The sequence below is a fragment of the Macaca thibetana genome, chromosome 19, assembly GCF_024542745.1.
Source record: "Macaca thibetana thibetana isolate TM-01 chromosome 19, ASM2454274v1, whole genome shotgun sequence".
In the NCBI taxonomy this organism is placed as follows: Eukaryota; Metazoa; Chordata; class Mammalia; order Primates; family Cercopithecidae; genus Macaca; species Macaca thibetana.
This window is the reverse complement of record NC_065596.1, coordinates 11,194,432-11,221,130: the sequence shown is the minus strand read 5'-3', so window position 1 is coordinate 11,221,130 and position 26,699 is coordinate 11,194,432. Positions and strand designations below refer to the sequence as shown.

Sequence of the window (26,699 nt, the reverse complement as noted above, 5' to 3'; positions counted from 1 at the left end):
AAGTGCTGAGATTACAGGTGTGAGCCACCGCACCTGGCCTCTTTTTTTTTTTTTTTTTTTTTTCAGACAAGGTCTCACTCTGTTGTCCAGGCTAGAGTGCAGTGGCAGGATCATAGCTTACTGCAGCCTTGAACTTCTGGGCTCCAGTGATCCTCCCATCTCAGCCTCCGGGTAGCTGAGGCTACAGGCTCACGCCAACATGCCTGGCTAATTTTTAAATTTTTTGTAGAGACTGGCATCTCACTATGTTGCCCAGGCTGGTCTCAAACTCCTGGGTTCAAGTGATTCTTCCTCCTCGGCCTCCTAAAATGTTGGGATTACAGGCGTAAACCACAATGCCCAGCTTGTTTTTAACTTTCTTATTCATAGCTGAGTTTTCACTGCCTAGTACAGGGCCTCTCACACAGTCAATGCTGGGTAACTTACTGTCAAATGATAAGCGAATAAATGAATACCCCCATTTTCTTCTTTTTTTTCTTTCTTTTTTTTTTTTTTTTAACTGAGACAGAGTCTCACTCTGTTGCCCAGGCTGGAGTGCAGTGGCGGGATCTCGGCTCACTGAAACCTCCGCCTCCTGAATTCAAGTGATCCTTGTGCCTCAGCCTCCCGAATAGCTGGGATTACCAGCATGCACCACCATGCCCAGCTAGTTTTTCTATTTTCAGTAGAGACAGGGCTTCGCCATGTTGCCCAGGCTGCTTGAACTCCTGGCCTCAAGTGATCCACCCGCCTCGGCCTCCCAAAGTGCTGGGATTACAGGAGTGAGCCACCGCACCTGGCCAGAATGTCCCCATTATCTAGATGAGGATACTGAGGTTCCAGGAGAGATCCCACAGCCTCAGACCTCCCATCAACCCCTGCGTCTCCAAGCCATGGACACCTGGGCCCTGCCTCCTGCCATCTGCAGGTTGACAAAGACTCACTTAGCAGCCCATCTGATGCCTTCCGGACTATAGACCCCCTGGACAACACAGCTCTGGTTTCCCACAAATCTCCTTAGAAATAATAAATAAATAAATAATAAATAAAAGGCTGGCTTTCCCCAGAGGGCCTCCCACTGGCGAAACTACCAGCACCATTCTCCTCATTTTATTTTTGCATTTTAACGTGCAAAAACCCAGGGTGTTTTTAGTAAGCGGAAGAGAGACAAGCTAATTTATTTTCAGACCAAAGTAGGTAAGTGGGATGTTTCTATTAATACTTCCCAGAAGGAGAAACCGAGGCAGTTCCACTGTTTCTCTGAGACCGCACAGGGGAAATGGGCAGGTCCAAGCAACTTTCTGCCTTCTCAGTTTCGTGAGTGGGTCATAGAGTGACATTTCAGAAGACAGGCTGAACCTGGGTTCGAATCTCGGCAATGCCTTTTTTTTTTTTTTTTTTTTTTGAGACAGGGTCTCACTCTGTCACCCAGGTTGTAGTGCACTGGTGCGATCTCAGCTCACTGTAATCTCCACCTCCCAGGCTCAGGCAATCCTCCCACCTCAGCCTCCCGAGTAGCTGGGACAATAGGTGCATGCCACCATGCCTAGCTAACTGTTTAATTTTTCTTTTTGTACAGATGAGGTCTCACTATATTTCCCAGGCTGGTCTCAAATTCCTGGGCTCAAGTGATGCTTTTGCCTCAGTCTCTCAAAATGCTGGGATTATAGGCATGAGCCACTACACCCGGGGAAATCTTGGCAACATCACTAGCTGTGTGACCCTGTGTGGTTTGCTTAACCTCTCTGAGCCTTAGTTCCCACATTTTAAAATTTGGGATAGCAGGAGTAGAACCTTCTCCATATCCCGGAGACTGAAGCAATGATCCTGGACCTTCTTTTTTTTTTTTTTTTTTTGAGATGGAGTCTCGCTCTGTCGCCCAGGCTGGAGTGCAGTGGCTCTATCTCGGCTCACTGCAAGCTCCGTCTCCCAGGTTCACGCCATTCTCCTGCCTCAGCCTCCCACAGGTGCCGGCCATCACGCCTGGCTAATTTTTTGTATTTTTAGTAGAGACGGGGTTTCACGGTGTTAGCCAGGATGGTCTCGATCTCCTGACCTCGTGATCCGCCCGCCTTGGCCTCCCAAAGTGCTGGGATTACAGGTGTGAGCCACCGCACCTGGCCGATCCTGGACCTTCTTTACCACATAATCTCCAGTGAGTTACTTAGCCTCAGTTCCTGATCCATAACATGGGGGCCGTAACCTCATTGAGTCTGGCTCTGAGAACTAAGTATGTTAATGAGCTGAGAGTCACCGAGGATTATTCTCAGGCCTTGAAACCTAATGGGATTTGTCTTGCTGGATTTAGCACTTGCTTAGGACTGGTGACCTCTTTATCCCTTCCAATTTCTCCCTTTTGCAATAGGAACGTCTATCCTATGCCTGTCCCGCTGTTATATTTTGGAAACATACAAAGATCACTTGTTTCATAGTTTCTATTATATATATATATATTATATATATTTATCTTATCTATCTTATTTTTTTGAGATGGAGTCTTGCTCTGTCACCCAGGCTGAAGTGTAATGTGCGATCTCGGTGATCTTGGCTCACTGCAACCTCTGCCTCCCAGGTTCAAGTGATTCTCCTGCCTCAGCCTCCAGAGTAGCTGGGACTACAAGCGTGTGCCACCATACCCAGCTAATTTTTTTTTTCGGTATTTTTAGTAAAGACAAGATTTTTGCCATGTTGGCCAGGCTAAAACTCCTGGCTTCAAGGGATCTGTTGGCCTTGGCCTCCCAAAGTGCTAGGATTACAGGCGTGAGTCACCGTACCTGGCCTAAATGAGGTAAATTCTAAACCAGTATTTCCTCAACATCTTGGACAGTCCACAAAGAAATTCCTAGTTCTAAGCTGCTTGTGATGCTTTTTGAGAAGTTGTGTATCACGTGAAAACCTGGCTGAGAGTATTTTCTCATTATCTGTAATGCGTGTGTGTGGGTATGCGTGTGTATAATAATAATAATATATTTTTAAGAGACAGGGTCTCGCTCTGTTGCCCAGGCTGAAGTGCAGTGGTGTGAACATAGCTCACTGCAACCTTTAAATCCTGGGCTCAAGCGATCCTCCCACCCCAGGTAGCTGGGATTGCAGGCACACACTGCTGTGCCTGGTTACTTTTATTAATTTTTGTAGAGAGAGGGTCTCACTATGTTATTGAGGCTGGTATTGAACTCCTGGGGCTCAAGTGATCCACTTGCCTCGGCCTCCCAAAGTGCTGGGATTACAGGTGTGAGCCACCACACCTGGCCCTGTATATGTATATACACATTCAAGAGAGAGAGATCCCTACCATAAAGCAGGCCCAGTTAAGTTATAATTTCAAAGAGAACCTAAATCCTTTGGCCACCAGCTCAAGAGGCCATGGAGAAACTCGTGGGGGCATTTTCTTAGAGGAATACCATCTACCAAGAGCAGATGGAAAAGGGTCTGCCAATGTTTGCTTTGTCTTGTTTTTGCTTCCTCATAGAGTTTCTGTTGGCTGTTTGTTGGGAAATTTTAACAAGCTCAGCCTGCAGAGGCCTATTATCAATTTCCAGGAGGTTTCATTTCCAAAGTGTCTCCAAGGAGAACTCAAAAGGGGCAGAAAACTTTGAAGCTGGGCCCCTTCCCCCTTCCCCCTTCCCCCTGGGGATCTGGCATCCTCTGCCTGGAATAGGCGGCCAGTTGCATAACACCTGCTCTGCACGGCATTCTTGTGCCAGCTAATCACTTTGGCATCCTTCTGCGGAGGACTGCGGACACCTTGCCTGGGGCACACTCAGACCCCGAGATCAGATTATGTGGGGGTGATAATAACAGCAGTCCCTGTTTATTGCTCACCCCCACCCCCCTGTCCTAAGGACCTCACGTATTAACTCATTTCATCCCTGCAACCACCAGCATCTGCGATGGATATAGTGATTGGCCCCATTTCAGAGGAAGAGACTGAGGTTCAGAGAGGCAAAGTCATTTGCCCAGTGTTACCCAGCTGGAAAACAGCTGAGCTGGGCTCTCTGGTGTTCAATGCTTTAATCAGGCAGCTTGGTACTGTGGCTCACGCCTGTAATCCTAGCACTTTGGGAGGCTGAGGAAGGAAGATTGCTTGAGCCCAGGAGTTTGAGATCAGTCTGGGCAACATAGTGAGACCCCATCTCTAAGGAAAAAAAAAAAATCAGCTGGACGTGGTTGCATAAGGCTGCAGTTCCAGCTACTTGGGAGGCTGAGGTGGGAAGATCAATTGAGTCCAGGAGTTCGAGGCTACGGTGAGCTACGATTGTACCACTCCACTCCAGCCTGGGTAACAGAGCAAGACTCTGTTTCTAAACAAACAAACAAACAAACAAACAAACAAACAAAAAACTAGGGCCCATTGGGGGTGCCGTAAGAATTAGAGTGCTAAAGAATTAACCACGCCCTGCCCCCATGCAAGATAAACTGTGGAGGTCAAAAGTCCAGCATCTCTCTTGCTGTTCTTTTTGGGGAGTGGGTTGTCATGGTGACAGATGCAGATGGAATTAGGATGCGAACAGCAGAGACAAGAATTCTACAGTGGAGTAGCTCTTGGCAAAAGTTCCCTTTGCACCCAGATAGGCCTGGGAGGAGGCACTGCCTGGCTTCAAGGGAGAGGCAGATGCTCTGTCCTCCACAGATTTTTACTGAGAGTCTGGGAAAGTTCCACCCTCATTTTGTCCACCCTGCAGGGCCACTGGGCTCGGCCACCTGGTATGGAGGATCTGGGGCCAGCAGCCATTGAATTATATGAAATAGAATGTGCGTCAGTCCACTTTTCACTGGAGTGGGCCACTGAAAGACAGATGAAGGTAGGAATGAGGAGAAGACAAAGTGAATAAAAAGGAAAAAAAATATGATCGGCCTGGCAGAGTAGCTCACTCCTGTAATCCCAGCACTTTGGGAGGCTGAGGCGGGAGGATCGCTTGAGCCCAGGAGTTGGAGACCAGCCTTGGCAACATGGCAAAACAAAAAATACAAAAAATACAAAAGATTAGCGAGGCATGGTCGTGCACGCCTGTAGTTCCCAACTACTCGGGAGGCTAAGGGGGGGAGAATCACCTGAGTCCAGGAAGTCGAGGCTGCAGTGAGCCGTGATTGCACCACTGTACTCCGGGGCCTGGGTGACAAAGCGAGACCGTATCTCAAAAAAAAAAAAAAAAAAAAAAAAATCAATATGTGGCCGGGCACGGTGGCTCACGCCTGTAATCCCAGCACTTTGGGAGACAGAAGTGCGTAGATCACGAGGTCAGGAGATGGAGACCATCCTGGCTAACACAGTGAAACCCAGTCTCTACTAAAAAAAATACAAAAAAAAAAAAAATTAGCCGGGCATGGTGGCGGGGGCCTGTAGTCCCAGCTACTTGGGAGGCTGAGGCAGGAGAATGGAGTGAATCTGGGAGGTGGAGCTTGCAGTGAGCAGAGATCGCGCCACTGCACTCCAGCCTGGGTGACAGAGTGAGACTCTCTCTCTCAAAAAAAAAAAAAAAAAAAAAAAAAAAAAAAATTATCAATATGCTGAAGAATGAAAAACACAGGGTACGTTTGCAAAAAGCCTCAAGGAACGGCTAAAGAGGAAACATGCACAAGGCAGACCTCGGAAGGCCACTGGCTTTGCCACAACAGAGAACTAAAATGTCTTTTTATTATTTTATATTCTCAAATAAGGTTTTATCTTTGCCACTTTTTTTTAAAGCAGATGAATGACTGATCTTGGATTTTTTTTTTTTCCTCTTAAAGTGCATGAATCTTCATGAAGTTTTATTTCCAAAGAGCCTTAGAACCTCTTTATCAGCCAAACGAATAATGCTTCTCCCGGCCGGGTTGTTTGACGTGTCTATTCATAATGGAGTTAGCAGTGCTCCCCTGGTTCAGAATGGGGGTCTGGCCAGCTGAGGCTTTGGGGGTGAAAGTGGGGAGATATTTTCTTCCTCTGAAGAAGAGAGGGAGCAGGAACCATCTGTGGGATTTGGGCAAGCTGGGTCCTTATTTTTTTTTATGTTTATTGATGAGACTATTAATAACAGTACTAGCTGACACTTATTGAGTGCTTACTACTACTGCTAAAAATAGCATTCACTGAGTACTTAATAATATTCATATTAATAATAGCTAACATGGTCAGGCACAGTATCTCATGCCTGTAAATCCAGCACTTTGGGAGGCCAAAGTGGGAGAATTTCTTGAGGCCAGGAGTTTGACACCAGCCAGGGCAATGTAGTGAGACCCCAAAACTCTACAAAACAATTGCTAACATTTATTGAGCTCTTGTTATAAGCCAGGAACTACTCAAAGCATTTTACACGTACTAACTCAGTTAAATCTTGTATCCAGAGTAGGAGGTAGCTACTAGTCTTATCCCCATTTTAGAGACGAGGAAATGGAGGCCCAGAGAGGAGGAGTGAAATTCTGAAAGTCACACAGCCTGGAAGTGATAGGGCAGGAATGTGACTGCCTGCCCCAAAGTCCTTGCCTTTCACAACTAGGCTTTGTTGCTTTTGTAATCTCCAATGTTTACTGTTGTCTTTCAAAAACTCTTTCTGGCATATTGTTAGGGAGAGACATTCTGTCCCTGTCACTCTGCCTCCTTCAATAATACTGGATCTGTTCATAAGGCTGATAATAATAGTAATATTAGTAACAATAGCAAGAGTAATTAATAATCAGTGGTCTTTCTTTTTTTTTTAGAAATGAGGTCTTGCTCATCTCTAAAATGAGCAATGCCACTGCAGTCCAACCTGGGCAACAGAGCAAGACCCTGACTCAAAAAAAAAACCCCTAAATAAACCAACAAACTAAAGGCACAGATAATTACAAGCAAGATTTTTCACCTGTGTGAGGAGCATTAGAAAGTCATGAAGAGGAAAGGATAATTCTTTTCCGTATGAGACTGTCTTGTACATGGTAGGGTATTTAATATACCAGCCTCCCATTCTCTAAATGCCCAGGTTGGTCTTGAACTCCTGGGCTCAAGCAATCCTTTGTTTCAGCCTCCACCCAGGAGGTTTTATGCACCCTGGGATTACAGGTGCATACCACTGTACCTGGCTTTTTTTTCTTTTTTTTGGAGACAGAGTCTTGTTCTGTTGCCCAGGCTGGAGTGCAGTGGTGTGATCTCAGCTCACTACAACCTCCACCTCCTGGGACGATTCTTGTGCCTCAGCCTCCTGAGTAGCCGGGATTACAGGCGTCCGCCACCAAGCCTGGCTAATTTTTTGTGTTTTTAGTAGAGACAGGGTTTCACTATGTTGGCCAGGCTGGTCCCAAACCCCTGACCTCAGGTGATCCACCTGCTTCGGCCTCCCAAAGTGCTGGGATTACAGGCAGAAACCATCACACTAGCCTGTACCTGGCTCTTCATTGGTCTTTACTATATATAGACTGTTGTGGTAGACACTTTATTCCACCTAAACTCCCCCTTTTTTTTTTTTGAGATGGAGTCTTGCTCTGTTGCCCAGGCTGGAGTGCAGTGGCACGATCTCGGCTCACTGCAAGCTCCGCCTCCAGGGTTCACGCCATTCTCCTGCCTCAGCCTCCCGAGTAGCTGGGACTACAGGCGCCCGCCGCCACGTCCGGCTAATTTTTTGCATTTTTAGTAGAGACGGGGTTCCACCGTGTTAGCCAGGATGGTCTTGATCTCCTGACCTTGTGATCCAGCCACCTTGGCCTCCCAAAGTGCTGGGATTACAGGCGTGAGCCACCGCGCCCGGCCTAAACTCCCTTTTTGACCTCTCATTCCCATGAGTGACTGACAGCCTCAGAGTCTCATCAATGCGCCTTCAATTTCTTTGTCTGTCACTTTCTTGTCACTATTCATGTCCTGCAAACTGGCCTCCTTCTGGTCCACCCCAGGGCCTTTGCACATGCTGTTGTTAGACTGAAACACTCTACTCCCTTCTCAGATTGCTCCTCTGAAAACCTGCCCTGAGACCCTGGGAGCAGTTTCTTGATCATATTTCTCAGAATGCCTCAGACCACTTCACCTGTAGTTACATGACTGAACTCACAGCAAGAGCTTAGAATATAATAGGCACTTAGTAAATACTAAATGAATGAATGCATAAACCCATAGGAGAAGACTGAAGTGAAAGAATGACCTAGAACAATGGCGTTCAGGAAGGTGTTATAGAACTATGTGGAAACCCAATAACATAATGACTGAGGGGCACCGTAGGCACTTAGAGAATGGTAGGCAGTTATACTAAATACCCTACCACGTACAGGACAGTCCCATATGGGAAAGGCTTATCTTTTCCCCTTCATGACTTTCTAATGTCCCTCAAAGAGTTGAAAAATCTTGCTTGTAATTACCTGTGCTTTTAGTTTGTTTGGGCTTCTTTCTTTTTCTGTTTATTTATCTATTTAGAGACGGAGTCTTGCTCTGTCACCCAGGCTGGAGTGCACTGGTGCGATCTCGGCTCACTGCAAACTCCGCCTCCCGGGTTCACGCCATTCTCCTGCCTCAGCCTCCCCAGCAGCTGGGACTACAGGCATCTGCGACCACACCCGGCTAATTTTTTTGTATTTTTAGTAGAGACGGGGTTTCACCGTGTTAGCCAGGATGGTTTTGATCTCCTGACCTCGTGATCCGCCCGCCTCGGCCTCCCAAAGTGCTGGGATTACAGGCGTGAGCCACCGCGCCTGGCCTTTTTATTTTATTTTTTGAGACAAGGACTTGTTCTGTTGCTCAGGTTGGAATGCAATAGCATAATCATAGCTCACTGTAATCTTGAACTCCTGGGCTCAAGCAATCCTCCTGCTTCAGCCTTCCAAGTAGCTAGAACTACAGGCACCTGCCGCCACACCTGGCTAATTAAAAAAAATTCTTTTGGCCGGGCGCGGTGGCTCACGCCTGTAATCCCAGCACTTTGGGAGGCCGAGGCGGGCGGATCACGAGGTCAGAAGATCGAGACCATCCTGGCTAACACGGTGAAACCCCGTCTTTACTAAAAATGCAAAAAATTAGCCGGGCGAGGCGGCGGGCGCCTGTAGTCCCAGCTACTCGGGAGGCTGAGGCAGGAGAATGGCGTCAACCCGGGAGGCGGAGCTTGCAGTGAGCCGAGATCGCGCCACTGCACTCCAGCCCGGGCGACAGAGCGAGACTCCGTCTCAAAAAAAAAAAAAAAAAAAAAAAAAAAAAAAAAAATTCTTTTGTAAACATGGAGGTCTCCTTATGTTGCCCAGGTTGGTCTCGAACTTCTGGCCTCAATTGATTTTCCTTCCTCAGCCTCCTAATGCACTGAGATTACAGGTGGGAGCCACTGCACCTGATCCTGTGCCTTTAGTTTAAACCTAACTCTGTTTTACATAAGAATATAACATATTTTTTGCATGTTTTTAATATACACTGCATTTTCCTGCAATGCAACTACTAAATAAATAGAAGAAAGACTAGACTCTTCTGTATATGGAACTTTACCAAGAGGTGTTCAACATTGTGGAACACCTTTTTTTTTTTTTTTTTTTTTTGGAGACAAAGTCTTGCTCTGTCACCCAGGCTGGAGTGCAGTGGCCGGATCTCAGCTCACTGCAAGCTCCGCCTCCCGGGTTCACACCATTCTCCTGCCTCAGCCTCCCGTGTAGCTGGGACTACAGGCGCCCACCACCATGCCTGGCTAATTTTTTGTATTTTTATAGAGACGGGGTTTCACCTTGTTAGCCAGGATGGTCTCAATCTCCTGACCTCGTGATCCACCCGCTTCGGCCTCCCAAAGTGCTGGGATTACGGCGTGAGTCACCGTGCCCGCGCCCAGTCCGCTTTTATTTATTTTTAAAAGATGAGGTCTCATTATGTTGTGCAGGCTGGTGTTGAACTCCCAGGCTCAAGCGGATCCTCCCACCTTGACCTCCCAAAGTGCTGGGACTACAAGCATGAGCCACCACATTCCGCTGCATCCAAAACTTTGAAACTCTGCTCCCCCTTTAATTCTTAGGGCCCAGAGTGGCTTTTCTTTTTCTTTCTTTTTTATTTTTTTTTTTGAGACAAGGCCTTGCTCTGTCGCCCAGGCTGGACTGCAGTGGTGCGATCATAACTCATCACAGCCTAGAAATCCTGGGTCCAGTGACCCTCCTGCCTCAGCCTCCCAAGTAGCTGGGATTACAGGTACATGCCACCACATCTGTTTAATTTTTTATATTTTATAGACATGGGGTCTGCCTCTATTGCCCAGACTGGTCTCCAACTCCTGGTATCAAGTGATCCTCCTGCCTTGACCTCCCAACAGTGTGGCTTTTCAAACTTCCGAAGAATAACATTAGGTAAAGACAGTTGGCTGAAAATGGCAAACAATGGTCTAAATTTACTGAGCACTTATTATGTGTCAACTGTTCTTCCAGGCCCTTTGCATACATGACTTCATTCAATCCTGGCAATGACCCAATTAGATCCCACTATTTCCGTTACGTGAGGTCCAGAGATATGAAGTCACTTTCCAGAAGTCACACAGCAAGGACATGGAAGACGATATCATTCTGGACGACAGTGGGGCTTCTCTTAATAGTTTCCCTGAAATGTTCAAGGCCTCTGGTGCCAGATAGCCTGGGTTCAAGGACACTGGTTAGATGCATGACCTTAAGGAGCTCACTCAATCTCTGTTTCCCCATCTGTGAAGCCTCTAATCCAAACACTTTGGGAGACTGAGGTGGGAGGATTGCTTGAGGCCAGGAGTTGGAGACCTACCTCGGCAACATAGCCAGATCTCGTTTCTACTAAAGGTAAAAAAATTAGGCTGGGTGCGGTGGCTCAAACCTGTAGTCCCAGCACTTTAAGGAGGCTAAGGCAGGCAGAATGCTTGAGTTCAGGAGTTTGAGACCAGCCTGGGAAACACAGTGAAACCCTGTCTCTACAAAACACTGTCTCTACAAAAATTAGCCAGGCATGGTGGCACATTCCTGTGGTTCCAGCTACTTGTGAGGCTGAGGCAGTAGGATGGCTTGAGCCCGGGAGGTAGAGGCTGCAGTGAGCTATGACTGTGTCACTGCACTCCAGTCTGGGCAACAAGGCGAGACCTTGTATCAAAAAAACAAAAAGTACAGCATTTTTTTTTTTTCTAGACAGGGTCTTGCTCTGTCACCCAGGCTGGAATGTGATGGCACATCTCAGCTCACTGCAACTTCCACCTCCCAGGTTCAAGCAATTCTCCCGCCTCAGCCTCCTGAGTAGTGGGAATACAGGTGGGCACCACCAATTTTTGTATTTTTAGTAGAGACGGGGTTTCACCATGCTGGCCAGCCTGTTCGCCAACTCCTGACCTCATGTGCTCAAGTGATCTGCCCGCCTCGGCCTCTCAAAGTGCTGGGATTACAGGTGTGAGCCACTGCTCCTGGCCAAATACAGCACATTTGTTTTTTTTGATACGGAGTCTCACTCTGTCGCCCAGGCTGGAGTGCAGTGGTGTGATCTCGGCTCATTGCAACCTCCACCCCCCAGGATTCAAGCGATTCTCCTGCCTCAGCCTCCCGAGTAGCTGGGACTACAGGCATCCACGACCATGCCCGGCTAATTTTTGTATTTTTAGTAGAGATGGGGTTTCACCATCTTGGCCAGGCTGGTCTTGAACTCCTGACCTCAATGATCCACCCGCCTCGGCCTCCCAAAGTGCTGGAATTGCAGGCCTGAGCCACTGCGCCTGGCCAAATACAGCATTTTACAACACATTTTTATAAAAAAAAAAAACAGCACGTGCTACTTTGGCTGTTGCCATTATTGTTACTGTCATTCTCCGGATTCCAGGTCGCCTCCACTTACTTCCTCCTCCGATGCCTCCTCTCCTTGTCCTCCCTCCGCGGGTCCCCCTCGTACGTTGCCGGAGCGCCGTGCCGGTGCCGCCTTCTGCGCTCGCCGCCGTCTGGGCCCTCGCCCTCGCCCTCGCCGCCCCGGGCTGGCCGGCTGCCTTCGCGGTGCCGCGCCCTCCGCTCCGCCTTGTCCTCCGGGCCCTCCTCCCCGGGCCTGCGGTGCCCGCGATGCCGTCGGGGCTCCCCGTCCGCGCCCGTGCGCGGGGACCCGCTGCGGCTCTCCCTGCTGCCCCCCTGCCGGTGCACGTGCCTCCGGTGGGGGTCCCCGGCCTTGCCTCGCTCAGCCTCGCCCTCCCAGAACCCGGGCTGCTCCAGGCTGCCCTCCCGGGCGTGGTGGTCCGACTCGCGGCCGTAGGGTCCCTCCCGGCTCAGCTCGGCCTCCTGGCTGCCGGCCCAGGGCCTCCGTGCGTCCAGGCCCGCCGAGCCGCTGGGGTCCCGGGCCCGATCGTGGTAGCGGGCCTGTTTCCTGAGGAAGTCCTCAGCGCGCTGCTGGCCGAGGCGCTGGTCCACGGTGGGCTCAGCCGCCCGGCTCTTGTTGGTGTTGTTGTTGCGGTTCTCCTGCGGGTCCACCACCAGCGGCCGGTCCAAGTGCGTCTTCATGTCAGGCCGCAGGTGCCGGGTGTAGGCAGCCTTCCAGCGCTCGTCCGGGTCCATTTCGTTGTACAGCGCCTCCCGGCTGGCCAGCAAGTTCTGCTTTCGCATCTCACTGGTCCGCTGCTCCCACACGGACTTGGCTGGCTTTTGATTCTTCTGTTGCTCTTTCCTGCAGTGGGGTGATTACAGGACTTAAGAGCGTTGGTAGGCACTGTAGCTTGGATGGATGGCCCAGGCTAACCAACCCACATCTCAGCCTCCTACTCCTGCTCTCCACCCTCTACTCCCCACTGGATGCTAGAAGGAGCCTGTGAGCACCTGAGTCAGGGCCCAGCCTCCTCTGCTCAAGAACCCTCCATGGCTCCCACCTGACTAGAAGCAAAAGCCCAAGCCCTCCCCCTGACCCAGAAGGCCCTGTGTAATCTGCCTGTCACCTCCTTGCCCTCACCTCCTCACACTTACTATTCGATTCCAGTCACACAGGCCTCCTTCACATCAGGCATGTTCCTGACTCAGGGCCGTTGCCTATGCTGTTCCCTCTGCCTGGGATACTCTTCCCCAGGCCCCCCAATGGCTCCTCCTTCACCTCCTTCAGGCCATGTAACCTTCTAGATGAATAGTCCTCAAGCTTTTTGGCACCGGGGGCCAGTTTTGTGGAAGACAGTTTTTCCACAGACCCAGGTGTGGGGGGTGGTTTGGGGATGAAACAGTTTCACCTGAGATCCTCAGGCATTAGATTCTTAAAGGGGGCCCGCAACCTAGATCCCTCAGATGCACAGTTCTCAATACTGTTTGTGTTCCTATGAGAATCTAATGCCGCCTGCTGATCTGACAGCAGGTGGAGCTCAGGCACTAATGCTTGCCTGCCCACTGTTCACCTCCTGCTGTGCGGCCCCATTCCTAATAGGTCTTGGACTGGTCCCAGTCCACAGCCCAGGGACTGGTGACCCCTATTCTAGGTGATGCCTTCCCTGACAACTTTGTTTAAAATCACAACTGTCTTCACTTCCAGCATTTTCTTTTTTTTTTTTTTTAAGACGGAGTCTCGCTCTGTCGCCCAGGCTGGAGCGCAGTGCCCAGATCTCAGCTCACTGCAAGCTCCGCCTCCCGGGTTTACACCATTCTCCTGCCTCAGCCTCCTGAGTAGCTGGGACTACAGGCGCCTGCCACCTCGCCCGGCTAGTATTTTGTATTTTTTTAGTAGAGACGGGGTTTCACCGTGTTAGCCAGGATGGTCTCGATCTCTTGACCTTGTGATCCACCCATCTTGGCCTCCCAAAGTGCTGGGATTACAGGCTTGAGCCACCACGCCCGGCCACTTCCAGTATTTTCTATTTCCGTCCCCTACTTTCTCTGTAGTTCCATCACCATCTAACACAATATATGATTTACTTATTTATCTAGTTTATTGACTCCTTCCCTTGCTAGAATGGCTACACACAGGTAGGATTTTTTTTTCTCCTTGTTAATGCTGTATACCCAGAAGTTAGAACAGTGCTGGGTACATAATAGCTGCTAATTAAATATTTATTGAGTAAAAGTGGGTGGAAGGACAAGAAGTGTCTCTTCCTAAAGCTCATTTCTGTCAAGGACCACCCCCAACGCTTCCCAAATCTGTGCCTGGGATAGCGTGGAGGTTGAGGAGCCGGGGGAGCATCCCAGGGATTAGGGGCACTTACATAGCTATGGACATGTTGGCCGCGGACAGAGGACTCACTTCTGCCACCTCCTTGGCTTTCTGTAGGGCAAGTTTCTGGTTGGCTGCTTCTTCCTCCTCTTGCTCGTCCTAAAAGGCACATGGAATCTTTGTTCACAAAACATGAACTAGGCCTTGGGGACTCACTTCTGACCCTGTTGCTGACCAGGGGCAACATTTGAAATATTTAAAAATAGGTTTGGCTTGAGTATTGACCAATCGGAACCAAGGCTCCCCAATTGGAATGGGTACCTGCTATTGGTTAAGTGTACTGCTATCCCCTCTATGTATAAGCTTGACATCTAACTCATTATGAAGCCTATCTTCACACACAACCAGATGCCAAAAATGAAAATGTCCCTTCTCTTCCTACAATGAAGACTCTTCTGCAATCTTTTTTTTTTTTTTCTTTCTTTTTTCTTTTGCTTGTTTGTTTTCAGAGACAGAGTCTCCCCTGGTTGCCCATCCTGGAGTGCAATGGCACAATCATAGCTCACTGTAACCTTGAACTCCTGGACCTAAGCAATCCTCCCACCTCAGCCTCCCAAGCAACTGGGACTACAGATGCACGCCACTATGCCCAGATAAATTTAATTTTTTTTTTTTCTTTTTGGAGAGACAGGGTCTCACTATGTTGCCCAGGCTGGTCTTGAACTTCTGGCCTCAAATGATCCTCCCACTTCAGCCTCCCAAAGTGCTGGGATTACAGGCATGAGCCACTGTGCCTGGCCCCTGCATCCTGTCTTAATGAGCTGGAAAGCAACGCAAGGATTTTCCTCTCACTAGGCTTTCTGAGCCATGTGAACTCTCTGAACCAACGTTCAACAAACACCAGCTAGCCTCACACACAGAAGAGCCTGGCATCCGATGGCCCATGCCATGCACTGTCAACAGCCCCCAGAAAGAGAATCAGGAGAGGAATTTATATTCCCAGCCCCCACGACAAGAAGGCGGTGGGGAGAGGAGAGCAGGGCACTTGGGCTACAGCCAACTGCCCAGGGTGCTGCTGCTCACTGGTGGTTAGGTTCAGAGAGGAGGACAATGGGGGAAGATGTTTTAAAAATACATACAGAAAAGGACGTTTTTGGACTTTAAATCCTTCTTCAGCCTTCATGCAGGGCCTCATTCGTAAAACAGAAAAGCCAACAAAGAAAAAGCAAAGAAAAAGCAACGAGAAAGAAACGGCCAGAAATGAACCCGCCCATAAGAAAAGTCATGGCATTGCAGGACAGCTCTCCCGCTGTGCTCCGAGTTACTGGAACGGGGAGCAACCTTACCACCTTGGAAATGGTCAGATCAGGACACTGTCAGAGACAACACGGAGATGGGATCTGGCTGGCCACCCTGCTCTCATAGGGCCACCCCCACCTCTCCTGGCACCATTCCCAGCATTTTTCAGAGCCAGGTCTCTGGACCATCTGCCTCAGAAACACCTAAAATGCAGATCCCCAGACTCCCCCAAAGAATCTATAGAACCAGGGCTGGGCTCTGGAATCTGCATTTCCCACAGGTTCCCAAGTGAGCATGAAACATGCTCAAGTTCAAGCAACTGGTACACAGCAGTTAAGAGCACAAGCTGCAGACCCAGACAGCCTGGGTTCAAATCCCAGCTCCACAACTTACTGCTGTGTGGCCTTGGGCAAGTCTCTCAACCTCTCTGGGCGAAACATATCTCATCTAAAATTCCAACTCTCCCCGACTTTCCCTACTGAATTTTTCTCTGTCGCGTTTATCACCAACTGACAAGCTACGTATGTTTACAAATTTATCTTGTTTCTTGTGTGTCTCCCCTCTTGAATCCCTGCTCCACGAAGGCAGGGATTTTTACCTTTTTTGGTTCACTACTTAATCCCTAAGTCCTAGACTAGGGTCTTGGTCACACAGTAGGTGCTCATTAAGTGCTTACTGAATGATGAAATCCATAAAATGGGGCTCAGAGAGCTTGCCTCCTAAGATTTCCATGATGATTGAATAGGATTAAAAACACATATTAAACGACCAAGAAATGCTTGTAGGATCAATGAAAGAAAGAATGTGGGTCTGGAGAGGAATGTCCACACCTCCCAGGAGATAAATGAGCTGGCCTTTCTCCCTCCCCGTCTCCTACCCTCCTGCACCAGCCCCTGAGGATGGACACTTGGAACTTGGATGAGCTCATGGCTGGATCAGCCCTCGGCTCAGCCATGCCAGCCGGCTCCACGGTGGCCAGGCTCGTGGCCGTGTGCTTGGGATGGCAGAGACTTCCGTTTCCCTCCAGCGGGAGCTGGGGCGGGGAAACTCTCTCTCCCTCCTGCCAGGGCCGGCAGATGGAGCGTTGGCAACCGTCTGCTTAGTTTGGTTCAATTTCACAAACATGTCCTGAACACCTCGAGGCACTGGAGGTGGGGCTGGAACGCTGAGGGAGACCCCAGGGCTGAGAGGAAGACCCTGTACCTGTTACATGTAATCTTAACTTAATAGGGTCCTTGGGGAGGGGCTTAGGCTGGACCGAGGCTAGCTCTTAACATGCTAGGTTTGGCTAAGGGGAGGCTCCAGCGGGAAGCCAGAGGAAGAGAGAAGGTGGGGACATTTATTGGCCATTCCATCTGTGCCTTGCCATGCTTCTGGGTCCTCTAAGGTCCCGGGGCTGGTGGCAGCCCTTTTTCCTTGGCCCCAACTCTGATTGGGTCCCCATAACAGCACTCCCGCTCCCATCCACTAGCTGGGGGCGACACCATTCCTTGGAAACCCTGCTTACTCCCTGTAAACGGCCTTTGGGTTGAGTTTGCCATCTGTTTCCTGCAGCGACCTCACTGCCTTCCCCCTTCCCACCCTCTTGGCTGTAGAATTTGTTTGATGAGGGACAGTCTGTTTCTGGGAGGGGGGGGAGAGGTGCCTTCTCTTTGCACAGTGCATCCCCGGCAAAAGTTGTGACCCCGTTCCCGCGCCCCCACCCCCTACTCCCGTCCTGATCTGCCATGGGTAGGTGGTAACTTTGCCAGAGAAACATTCTCCCACCGCCTCCACCTTGGTGAGCTCCTGGGCGTTGGCCAGATTGTCCACAGCGATGGCCAAGAACACATTCAGGAGGGTGTCTGCAAATGTCTGAGTCAGGAAAAGCAACCATTGGTGGGACACCACTTGGGCCCTGGGTATCTGGGTCTCTCAGTACCCTCCCTTGAGCCCCTGCCACCTCTCCTCTGCCAGAGGTCCAGGCCTGTCCCCATCTCTCCCTCCATGAAGGATACAGTTCCCGAAGAGTGTCAGTACAATGAAATAGATGGAGAACACCATGCCGCCCTGCACGCCCCCCTGAGACTTGATCCCGTCGTACATGACCTCGTTCCAGTCTTCGCCCGTCAGGATCTGAAAGGGGAGGAAGAAACACACAGCCAACCCCCTCTCAGCCACAGGCCCCTCGGAGACGCAGTTGTGGAGCCGGCATCCACCCACTCCATCCCCAAGCCCAGGAGGTCTTCAACAATCCCGCCTGGTTTGCGGGACTAGACTCCGTGTTGGCTTCTCCTTGGCTTTTCTCTTTCTTTGCGAGTAGAAAGGGCTGTTCCTGCACTGAGTGGCTCTTAGCCTGGCTTCTAGGAAAATGGAACCCTGGAGGAGTCACAAACCCTCCTGTCACTCCGTCTTACCTGATGTGATTAAGGGGATTTGCTATGGACTAAATTGTGTTCCCTTCCAAATTCATGTGTTGAAGCCCTAACCTATAATGGGATGGTATTTGGAGATGAGGCCTTTAAGGGGTAACTAGGGTTAGATGAGGTCATGGGGGACTTCATGATGGTATTAGTGCCCTTATAAGAACAGGAAGAGACCGCATGCCATGACGCATGCCTGCAATCCCAGTACTTTGGGAGGCCGAGGTGGGAGGATCACTTGAGCCCAGGAGTTCAAGATTAGCCTGGGCAATATAGCAAGACCCCATCTTTACAAAAAATAATAAAAAAAAATAGCTGGTGCACATCTGTAGTCCCAGCTACTCAATGGGCTGAAGTGGAAGGATCATTTGAACCTAGAAGTTTGAGGCTGCTGTGAGCTACGATTGCGCCACTGCACTCCAGCCTGGGCGATAAAAAAAAAATGTGATTTGCCTAAAAAAAAAATAGATTTTTTGTTTTTGAGATTTTTGTCTCAAAAAAAGAAAAGAAAAGAAAAAAAAGAACAGGAAGAAACACCAGAACTCTCTCTCTCTCTGACATATGAGGACACAGCAAGAAGGTGGCTATGTGCAAGCTAGGAAGATAGACCCCACCAGGAACTAACCCTGCTAACACTTTGATCTTGGACTTCCCGGCCTCTAGAACTGTGAGAGAATAAATGTTTCCTGTATAAGCCACCCAGTCTGTGGTATTTTGTTATAGCAGCCTGAGCAGACTAAGACAGGATTTTAATATTTACCTGTGTTCCTCGTGTAGTAATGGTGATGATTAAATAAGTTACTATGTGGATAGCACAAACGTAGCACAAGGACATGTTTGGGGTCCCCCTGCCTGAGGCAGACCCTGGAACAAGGGTTCAGGTGTAAGTGGTTTATCTGGGAGGTGATCTCAGGAACCACCAGTAGGGGAGAGGAGAAGTGAGAAAGGGAAAAGAGGGTGGAATATAAACAATATGTTATCAAGCGAGTTTCCACTGTAGGTAACTGGGGCTCAGTCTCGCTAGGGAACTCTGGAGGTCATCCCACCTGAGGGTGAGGGAGCTGGGGTATTTATCCACCAACGCTGCTCCTTTTAGGGTGTGGTGCAAAAAATTCACAGTACTACTGGACTGCAGTTCCTTGGGGGCAGAGCAGGCAACCAGAGAAAGACCAAGGTGAAGGATTAGGTGTTGACAGATAGAAGTTTTGCTGATGCATATTGAAAGAACCAAGGGGATATTCAAACAGTACCTACATGCTCCTTTAAAAAAATCCAACTTCCTTCCTTCTATCCATATTTCCATGAGGATAGAGTAATAGTTAAAGAACCCCCAAAACATTAATCTGCTAAAACAGGGTTTCTAAGCCTCAGCACTGCTGATATTTGGGGCCAGATTATTCTATTTGGGGCCATCCTGTGCATTGTAGGATGTTGAGTAGCATTCCTAGTCTCCACCCACCAGATGCCTGTAGCACCCCCTCCCTAGCTATGACAACCAACAATGCTTGCAGAGATTGCTACATGTCCTTGGAGGACAGACTTACCCTTGGGTGAGAACCTCTGAGCTAAAGATACATGACTAGTGATCAGTGCTATTAATAATCACTTAAGGGCTGGGCACGGTGGCTCATGCCTATAATCCCACCACTTTGGGAGGTCAAGGCAGGCGGATCATGAGGTCAGGAGTTTGAGACCAGCCTGGCCAACATAGTTAAACCCTGTCTCTATTAAAAATACAAAAATTAGCCAGGCATGGTGGCGCGCACCTGTAGACCCAGCTGCTGGGGAGGCTGAGGCAGGAGAATGGCTTGAACCCAGGAGGCAGAGGTTTTGGTGAGCTGAGATCGTGCCTCTGCACTCCAGCCTTGGCAACAGAGCAAGACTCCGTCTCAAAAGAAAAAAAAAAAATTGCTTATGTGAGGGCTCAGAACTTCCATTCATGGAAGATTTCCTCTTCAACTCCCTGTCTAGGGGTCTCATTTAGAAACTACCTCCCCAGGAGAAGGAGAGAGTGAAGTCACATTTTCTATACAACCTCAGTCCCCCAAAGAGAAAGAATCCACCAGAGATGCTCTGAAGGTCCCAGCTGGGCCAGTTCCAAGCCTCAGGGAATGTGCCCACATGGGCGCAGAAGTTGCTTTGAGTTGATCACCCTGGAATATGAGACCAAGGTATCTTCAGATTTGGTGGGTGTATTAGCCCTTTTTTTTTTTGTTTGTTTGTTTTGTTTCTCTGCCTTTTTTTGTTAAGAGACAGGGTCTTGCTCTGTGGCCCAGGCTGGAGCTCACTGCAGCCTCAAACTCCTGGGCTCAAGCAATCCTCCCGCCTTGGTCTCCCAAAGTGCTGAGATTACAGGCATGAATCACCTCACTGGCCTGGCCATGCATTTTATTTTCTTTATTCCGATGCATCTGGGGTCTTGCTGACTCTGGAGGGACTGCCCTGTCCAGCACTAGCCAGTCCCTAGAGGTAGTAAACAATTTAGCCCTGAGCAGGCTTTTCAAATGCAAACCAAACAATATCCTAACCAGCTCATATCCCAACCACTTCCTTTACCTTCCCGACACTATCCACCTGCCCTAACACTCCAAGGTCAGGTCCTAGACAAGTAGGAACATCTCCTCTGCCCCAGGGCCCACTGAAATGATCCAAACTAGCCATTCTCAAGCTGTTTACTCTGCCTCACCCATTCCTTCCCATGGAAACCACAATCAAGGCTCTTGCCCACATTTTCCTTCTCTTCCTGCTTGACTGTGTTGCTTCCCTGCTTGGTCCTGCATGGTGTGCTCCTTCTCTGAGGATCTGCGAGTATAGCAAACTTTCTTTTTGTTTTTGAGACAGGGCTTTGCTCTCTCACCCAGGCTGGAGTGCAGCAGTATGATCGTAACTCACTGCAGCCTCAACCTCCTGGGCTCAAGCGATCTTTCCACTTCAGCTGCCCCAGTAGCTAGGAGGTACGCATCACCATGCCCAGCTAATTAATTTTTTTTTTTTTTGTAGAGACGGAGTCTCACTATGTTGCCCAGACTGGTCTCAAACTCCTAGCCTCAAGTAGCCCTCCCACCTTGACCTCCCAAAAGTGTTTTTATTTATTTATTTATTTATTCATTTATTTATTTATTTTTAGAGATGGAGTCTCACTCTGTTGCCCAGGCTGAAGTGCAATGGCGCGATCTTGGTTCACTGCAACCTCCGCCTCCCAGGTTCAAGCAATTCTCCTGCCTCAGCCTCCCAAGTAGCTGGGATTACAGGCACGTGACACCACACCCGGCTAATTTTTGTATTTTTAGTAGAGATGGGGTTTCACCATGTTGGCCAGGCTGGTCTCGAATTCCGGATCTCAAGTGATCTGCCCACGTGGGCTTCCCAAAGTGTTGGGATTACAGGTGTGAGCCACCGCACCTGGCCAAAGTGCCAGGATTATAGGCGTGAGCCACTATGCCCAGCCACAAACTCTTTCCAGTGACATTCATCTCCTGATTTGTTGACCTCACCACATTTGAATAATGATAATCATAAAATCTGTATGTTAAAGTGGTATGAAAAGGCAAGGTAGAGAAGGAGGAGTTCAGGGAAGCCCCTTGGATGTGGAGCAGGCACTTTCACCTGTGACACTGAGAGGCGTTGGCCCATGGGGCCAGGTGGAGGCCGTACCTGAAACACCGTCATTATTGCTGCTGGAAAAGTATCGAAGTTGGTAGGAGGAGTCCCTTCATCGAAATTAAACCTGCAGGGAGGACACGGACATTTCATGTTGGCCCCACCCCAGGTGCTCTGAGGGCGTGGCTCAGTATCTCATCTCCAAGGAAACGAATGCCTCCATCATCTCTGTCCCCAGGAAACCCTGAGTGGTACCCAGGGCCCTGCTCATCTGGGTGACTGCAATAGGTGTCTGGGCTACAAGGAAGGCAGCCTGCATGGTGGAGGGGAACGTGGGCCTCTGGATGCCCTGAGCCTGACCCCGGGGAACCAGGAGTTGGAATTCCTGTGAAGGACTTACTGGCCGCCGAAGAGTTGCATTCCCAAAAGGGCGAAGACGACAATGAACAGGAAAAGGAGAAACAACAGGCTGATGATGGACTTCATGGAGTTGAGGAGAGAGACGACCAGGTTTCTGAGAGATGCCCAGTACCTGCCGACAGAGGCCGGGCGAGGACTCAGGCCAGGCGGGGGAGGCAGGGCCCCGGAGTCAGCCCTCGAAGCATGAGGCTCACTTTCCCAACTTTCTGGAGGCGGCCCCACCATGTCCCCCATCCCCACCCGTTGTACAAATGTCCAGGAACCCCAAAGACTTACTTTGTGACTTTGAAAATACGCAATAACCTGAGGGCTCGTAACACGCTGATTCCAAAGGATGTGCCAGGTTTTATGACAGCCCAGATAACCTCGAAGATGCTCCCAATGATAACCTAAGGCAGAGGACCTGGTCTCATGTCCAGGGACAGTGTCTGGGCTCCAGAACTGGCAAGCATTTCCTAGGCACCAACCTTGCAAGAACCCAACCAAACTCCTCCCTCCAAATGGAAGCCGGGTGAGGATCCTTGACCCCCTCACTCATCCATTCCTTTATCTACAGAGACCAGGTCTCACTGTGTCACCCAGGCTGGAATGCAGTGGCGCAAATCATAGCTCACTGCAGCACTGTCCTCCTGGGCTCAAGTGATCCTCCCACCTCAGCCTCTTGAGTAGCTGGGATTACAGGTGTGCACCACCACACCTGGCTAATTTTAAAGCATTTTTATAGAGATGGTGTCTCGCTAGTATTGCCCAGGCTGATCTCAAACTTCTGGGCTGAAGCCATTCTCCTGCTTTGGTCTCTCCAAGCGTTGGCCTCCACTTTCCAAAGCATTGAGCCACTGCACCTGGCCTCTTATTATTTTTTTTTATATGTATGTATGTATGTATTTATTTAGAGATGGAGTCTTGCTCATCACCCAGGCTGGAGTGCAGTGGCGTGATCTCGGCTTATGGCAACCTCCGCCTCCCAGGTTCAAGAGATTCTCCTGCCTTAGCCTCCCGAGTAGCTGGGATTACAGGCACCTGCCACCACGCCCGGCTAATTTTTTGTATTTTTAGTAGAGACGGGGTTTCACTATGTTGGCTAGGCTAGTCTCGAACTCCTGACTTCGTGATCCGCCTGCCTCGGCCTCCCAAAGTGCTAGGATTACAGGTGTGAGCCACCACACCTGGCTTCTTTTTTATTTATTAAGAGCTCACACAGGACTGAGAATTCCTGAAACACATAATTACAAAGTGAATGTTCATGCAACTACTACCTATGTCAACAGTTAGGAGAAGGCTAGGGGCAGTGGCTGATGCTTGTAATTCCAGCACTTTGGGAGGCTGAGGTGGGCAGATCACTTGAGCCCAGTAGTTCAAGACCAGCCTGGGTAACACAGAGAAACCCTGACTTCACAAAAAAAAAAAAAAAAAAAAAAAAAAAAAGAAATTAGTCAAGCATGGTGGCATGTGCCTGTAGTCCCAGTTACTTAGGAGGCTGAGAATGGAGGACAGCTTGAGCCCAGGAATTTGACACAGCAGAGAGCTGCGATCCTGCCACTGCACTCCAGCCTGGGCAACAGAGCAAGACCCTATCTCAAATAAAATAAAAAGGGACATGTGGATACCCTGGAAGTTTCCAGAGACACTGTGATATAACTACCATCCTGAATTTTGTAATAATCATTTTCTTACCTTGAAAAAAAATTGAGGTGAAATTCACATAGCATAAAATTCACACTTTGAATTGCGCAATTCAGTGCGTTTAGGTACATGTACGATATTCTGCAACTATCACCTCTACCAAGTTCCAAAACATTTTCATCACCCCCAAAAGAGGCCCTGTTCCCATTAGCAGTCACTCCCCACTCTCTCTCACCAGACCCTCGCAACCACTAATCTACTTTCTGTCTCTGTGGATTTGCCTGCTCTGGACATTTCATACAAATGGAATTATGCAATACTTGACCTTTTGTGTTTGGTTTCTTTTACTGAGCATTGTGTTTTTGAGGTCCTTGACTTTTTAAAGTATTCAAGTATCATCCTCAAAAAATATAATTTAAGGTAGGGCGTGGTGGCTCACGCCTATAATCCCAGCACTTTGGGAGGCTGAGGCGGGTGGATCACCTGAGGTCAGGAGTTCGAGACCAGCCCGGGCAAATTGCTGAAACCCCGTCTCTATGAAAAATACAAAATTAGCCGGGGATGGTGATGTATGCCTGTAATCCCAGCTACTTGGGAGGCTGAGGTGGGAGAATGGCTTGAACCCGGGAGGTGAGGTTGTGGTGAGCCAAGATTGTGCCACTGCACTCTAGCCTGAGAAACAGAGTGAGACCCTGTCTCAAAAAAAAAAAAAAAAAAAAAAAAAAGAAAAAAAAAAAAAAGAAAAAAAATATATAGTTTAATTTTGTCCACTTGAACTTTGCATGAACTGTATGGACTTACATTGCTAGCTCCTGCCTCCTTCTGTGCCATGTTACGTGGGTGAGATTCATTCCTGTTGTTAAGCATGTGGCTGTTGTTGGTGGACTTTCATTGTTGCAGAGTATTTCATTATATAGATATGCCACAAAATATTTATCTGTTCTACAGCAAAGGGATACATGGATATTGGGACTTGGAACTATTACAAACAAGGCTGCTCAGGTCATTTTAAAATTTTTCTTTGTTTCTTTTCTTTTCTTTTCTTTTTGAGATGGAGTCTCATTCTGTCGCCCAGGCTGGAGTGCAGTGGTGCAATCTCAGCTCACTGCAACCTCTGCCTCCCCGGTTCAAGTGATTCTCCTTCCTCAGCCTCCCAAGTAGCTGGGATTACAGGCAGGCGCCACGACGCCTGGCTAATTTTTGTATTTTTTTCAGTATAGATGGGGTTTCGCCGAGTTGGCCAGGCTGGTCTCGAACTTCTGACTTCAGGAGATCCACCTGCCTCTGCCTCTCAAAGTGCTGGGATTATAGGTGTGAGCCACTGCGCCTGGTCTACTTTTATTTCTTAGAGATGGGGTCTCAGTCTCTTGTCCAGGCTAGAGTTCAGTGGTGTGATCGTAGCTCACTGCAGCCTCAAGCCTCAAACTGCTGGGCTCAAGCAATCCTCCCACCTCAGCCTTCTGAGTAGCTGGGGCTACAGGTGTGCACCACCACATCTGGCTGTTTTTTTTTTTTTTTTGTAGAGACAGGGTCTTGCTATGGTGCCTGGCTGGTTTTCAACTCCTGGGCTCAAGCAATTCTGCTGCCTCAGCCTCCTGAATAGCTGAGGTTACAGGCATGAGGCATCACACCCGGCTTTCTTTTCTTTTTTTTCTTTTCTTTTTTTTTTTTTGAGACAGAGTCTCACTCTGTCACCCAGGCTGGAGTGCAGTGGCGCGATCTCCGCTCACTGCAAGCTCTGCCACCTTCTGGGTTCACGCCATTCTCCTGCCTCAGCCTCCCGAGAAGCTGGGACTACAGGCACCAGCCACCAGGCCCGGCTAATTTTTTTGTATTTTTTAGTAGAGACGGGGTTTCACTGTGTTAGCCAGGATGGTCTTGATCTCCTGACCTCGTGATCCGCCTGCCTTGGCCTCCCAAAGTGCTCTTTTCTTTCTAATGGAAAGAAATTGGTTTTATTCTTTAAACACTTGGTTCATTTATGTAGGGAAGGTTTGTTTGTTTGTATGTATTTTGTTTTCTCCAACAACATAATTTTCTATAATGGCAGAAAACAGTACAACATTCAGTTATTATAAATTATTAAGCCTTTCTGAGACCAACAGGACTGTGCTAAGTTATCAGGGCTGCCCTGGGCCAGGCAATCTCCACTTATTTGTGAACAACCTTAATTTCACTTCCAGCTGCAGAGACATTCTGGCCTGTGTCTCCTAGGTATCTGGGTGAGATTTTCTAGGATGAATTCTTAGCAATGGAATGCTGGGTCATATCTCCATCTTGTAGTTTCCACCCTGGTTTGATGAGAAGGATTGGATGTAGATTATTCTCAAGGACTTAGGTTTTGTATTGACTAGTGGGTTCCTGGGTGTTCATCACATTTAAAAGTAAACTAATTAACTGAGCAATTCACAAAATAACAATGGACCATAATGGCTCCATAATGCCAGAGTGTTGTAATCTAACAATTATACTTCTTCTACTCCACGTGACTGAGCTCCAAAGGAAAAAAAGAAATAGAAATCATGATGATGTCCTATTTGTAATCCTGAAGTTAGGTACTTAGTTGGAGCGACACAGGCAACCCACCTAAGGCATGGCTTTTCTCCCAACTTGGAAAACTTGTCTTATGTCCCCTACTTAGCTTTCCAACGGGGGTCTATACGTTTTCCTCCCGCTGGCAGTGGTTGAGGGTTCTGGGTACCCTGTATCCTTGCCAGTATTTGGGATTGTTTTCTCATTCCTTCTGCATCCATCTGAGTCTCTCATATTCAGGGGTGACTTTACCTTTCTCCCCTTAATGTGTCCAAGAATCTGTCATTCCAGGCAAGAGCTGGAGAAATGAACTGCTTAGAAACAAGAGCACTTACCCCACAGTCAAAGCAGTTGAAGGAAGAGTGGAAGTAAGGCCGCGTCCCAAGCCCGTACATTTTTATAAACATTTCGGACATAAAGAGTCCTAAGAAAATGAATTCTGCATAGTCTAGAAGGGAGAAGGAGGAAACAGAGAGGAGGTTAGGCTTGCTGAGGGTAGGGGTTCCAGGTGGCTCTGACTTTTCTTTTATTATCATTTTTAAACTTTTTATTTTTTGTAGAGATGAGGTCTTGCTATCCTGTTAGGCTGGTTTCAAACTCCTGGTCTCAAATAGTTTCCCCAATTTGGCCTCCAACATGCTAGAACTACAGGTATGTGTCACCATACCCAACTTCTGACTTATCTTTTTTTCTTTTAAAAATTTTTATGTGGAGATGGGGGTCTCACTGTGTTGCCCAGGCTGGTCTTGAACTCCTGGCCTCATGTGATCCTCCCAGTTCAGTCTCCCAAAGCGCTGGCATTATAGACATGAACCACTGTGCCCACGCCTTGTCCAAGG

At 48.8% G+C, this 26,699-nt stretch overlaps 3 protein-coding genes across 19 annotated transcripts in view; 2 read left to right on the top strand and 1 right to left on the bottom strand.

Moving 5' to 3' along the window:
• Positions 1-26,699, top strand: part of C19H19orf53 (chromosome 19 C19orf53 homolog) — a 542,027-nt gene that overhangs the window by 47,150 nt on the left and 468,178 nt on the right. Inside the window, exon 1 of one of the 12 annotated variants that reach the window (XM_050770987.1) lies at positions 5,020-5,023. The exons of 8 other annotated variants lie outside the window; for them this stretch is intronic. The gene's annotated coding sequence lies outside the window, so the exon portion shown is untranslated. Of the gene's footprint in view, positions 1-5,019; positions 5,024-5,848; positions 5,853-14,005; positions 14,010-16,913; positions 16,921-26,699 lie in introns of those variants that run through there. 3 more of the 12 variants (XM_050770977.1, XM_050770971.1, XM_050770943.1) reach the window with 3 other exon arrangements.
• The window catches only part of YJU2B (YJU2 splicing factor homolog B), a 595,535-nt gene that overhangs the window by 116,342 nt on the left and 452,494 nt on the right, over positions 1-26,699 (top strand). The gene's annotated exons all lie outside the window — the stretch shown is intronic.
• Positions 1-26,699, bottom strand: part of CACNA1A (calcium voltage-gated channel subunit alpha1 A) — a 307,593-nt gene that overhangs the window by 88,320 nt on the left and 192,574 nt on the right. For all 6 annotated transcript variants that reach the window (XM_050769983.1, XM_050769982.1, XM_050769981.1 and 3 more), the window contains exons 12-19: positions 26,196-26,308; positions 21,982-22,094; positions 21,686-21,817; positions 21,340-21,412; positions 17,281-17,398; positions 17,060-17,127; positions 14,037-14,143; positions 11,717-12,526 (exon numbers count right to left, since the gene is read on the bottom strand). In XM_050769983.1, the coding sequence (XP_050625940.1) occupies positions 11,717-12,526; positions 14,037-14,143; positions 17,060-17,127; positions 17,281-17,398; positions 21,340-21,412; positions 21,686-21,817; positions 21,982-22,094; positions 26,196-26,308 (1,534 nt within the window). The remainder of the gene's footprint in view (positions 1-11,716; positions 12,527-14,036; positions 14,144-17,059; positions 17,128-17,280; positions 17,399-21,339; positions 21,413-21,685; positions 21,818-21,981; positions 22,095-26,195; positions 26,309-26,699) is intronic.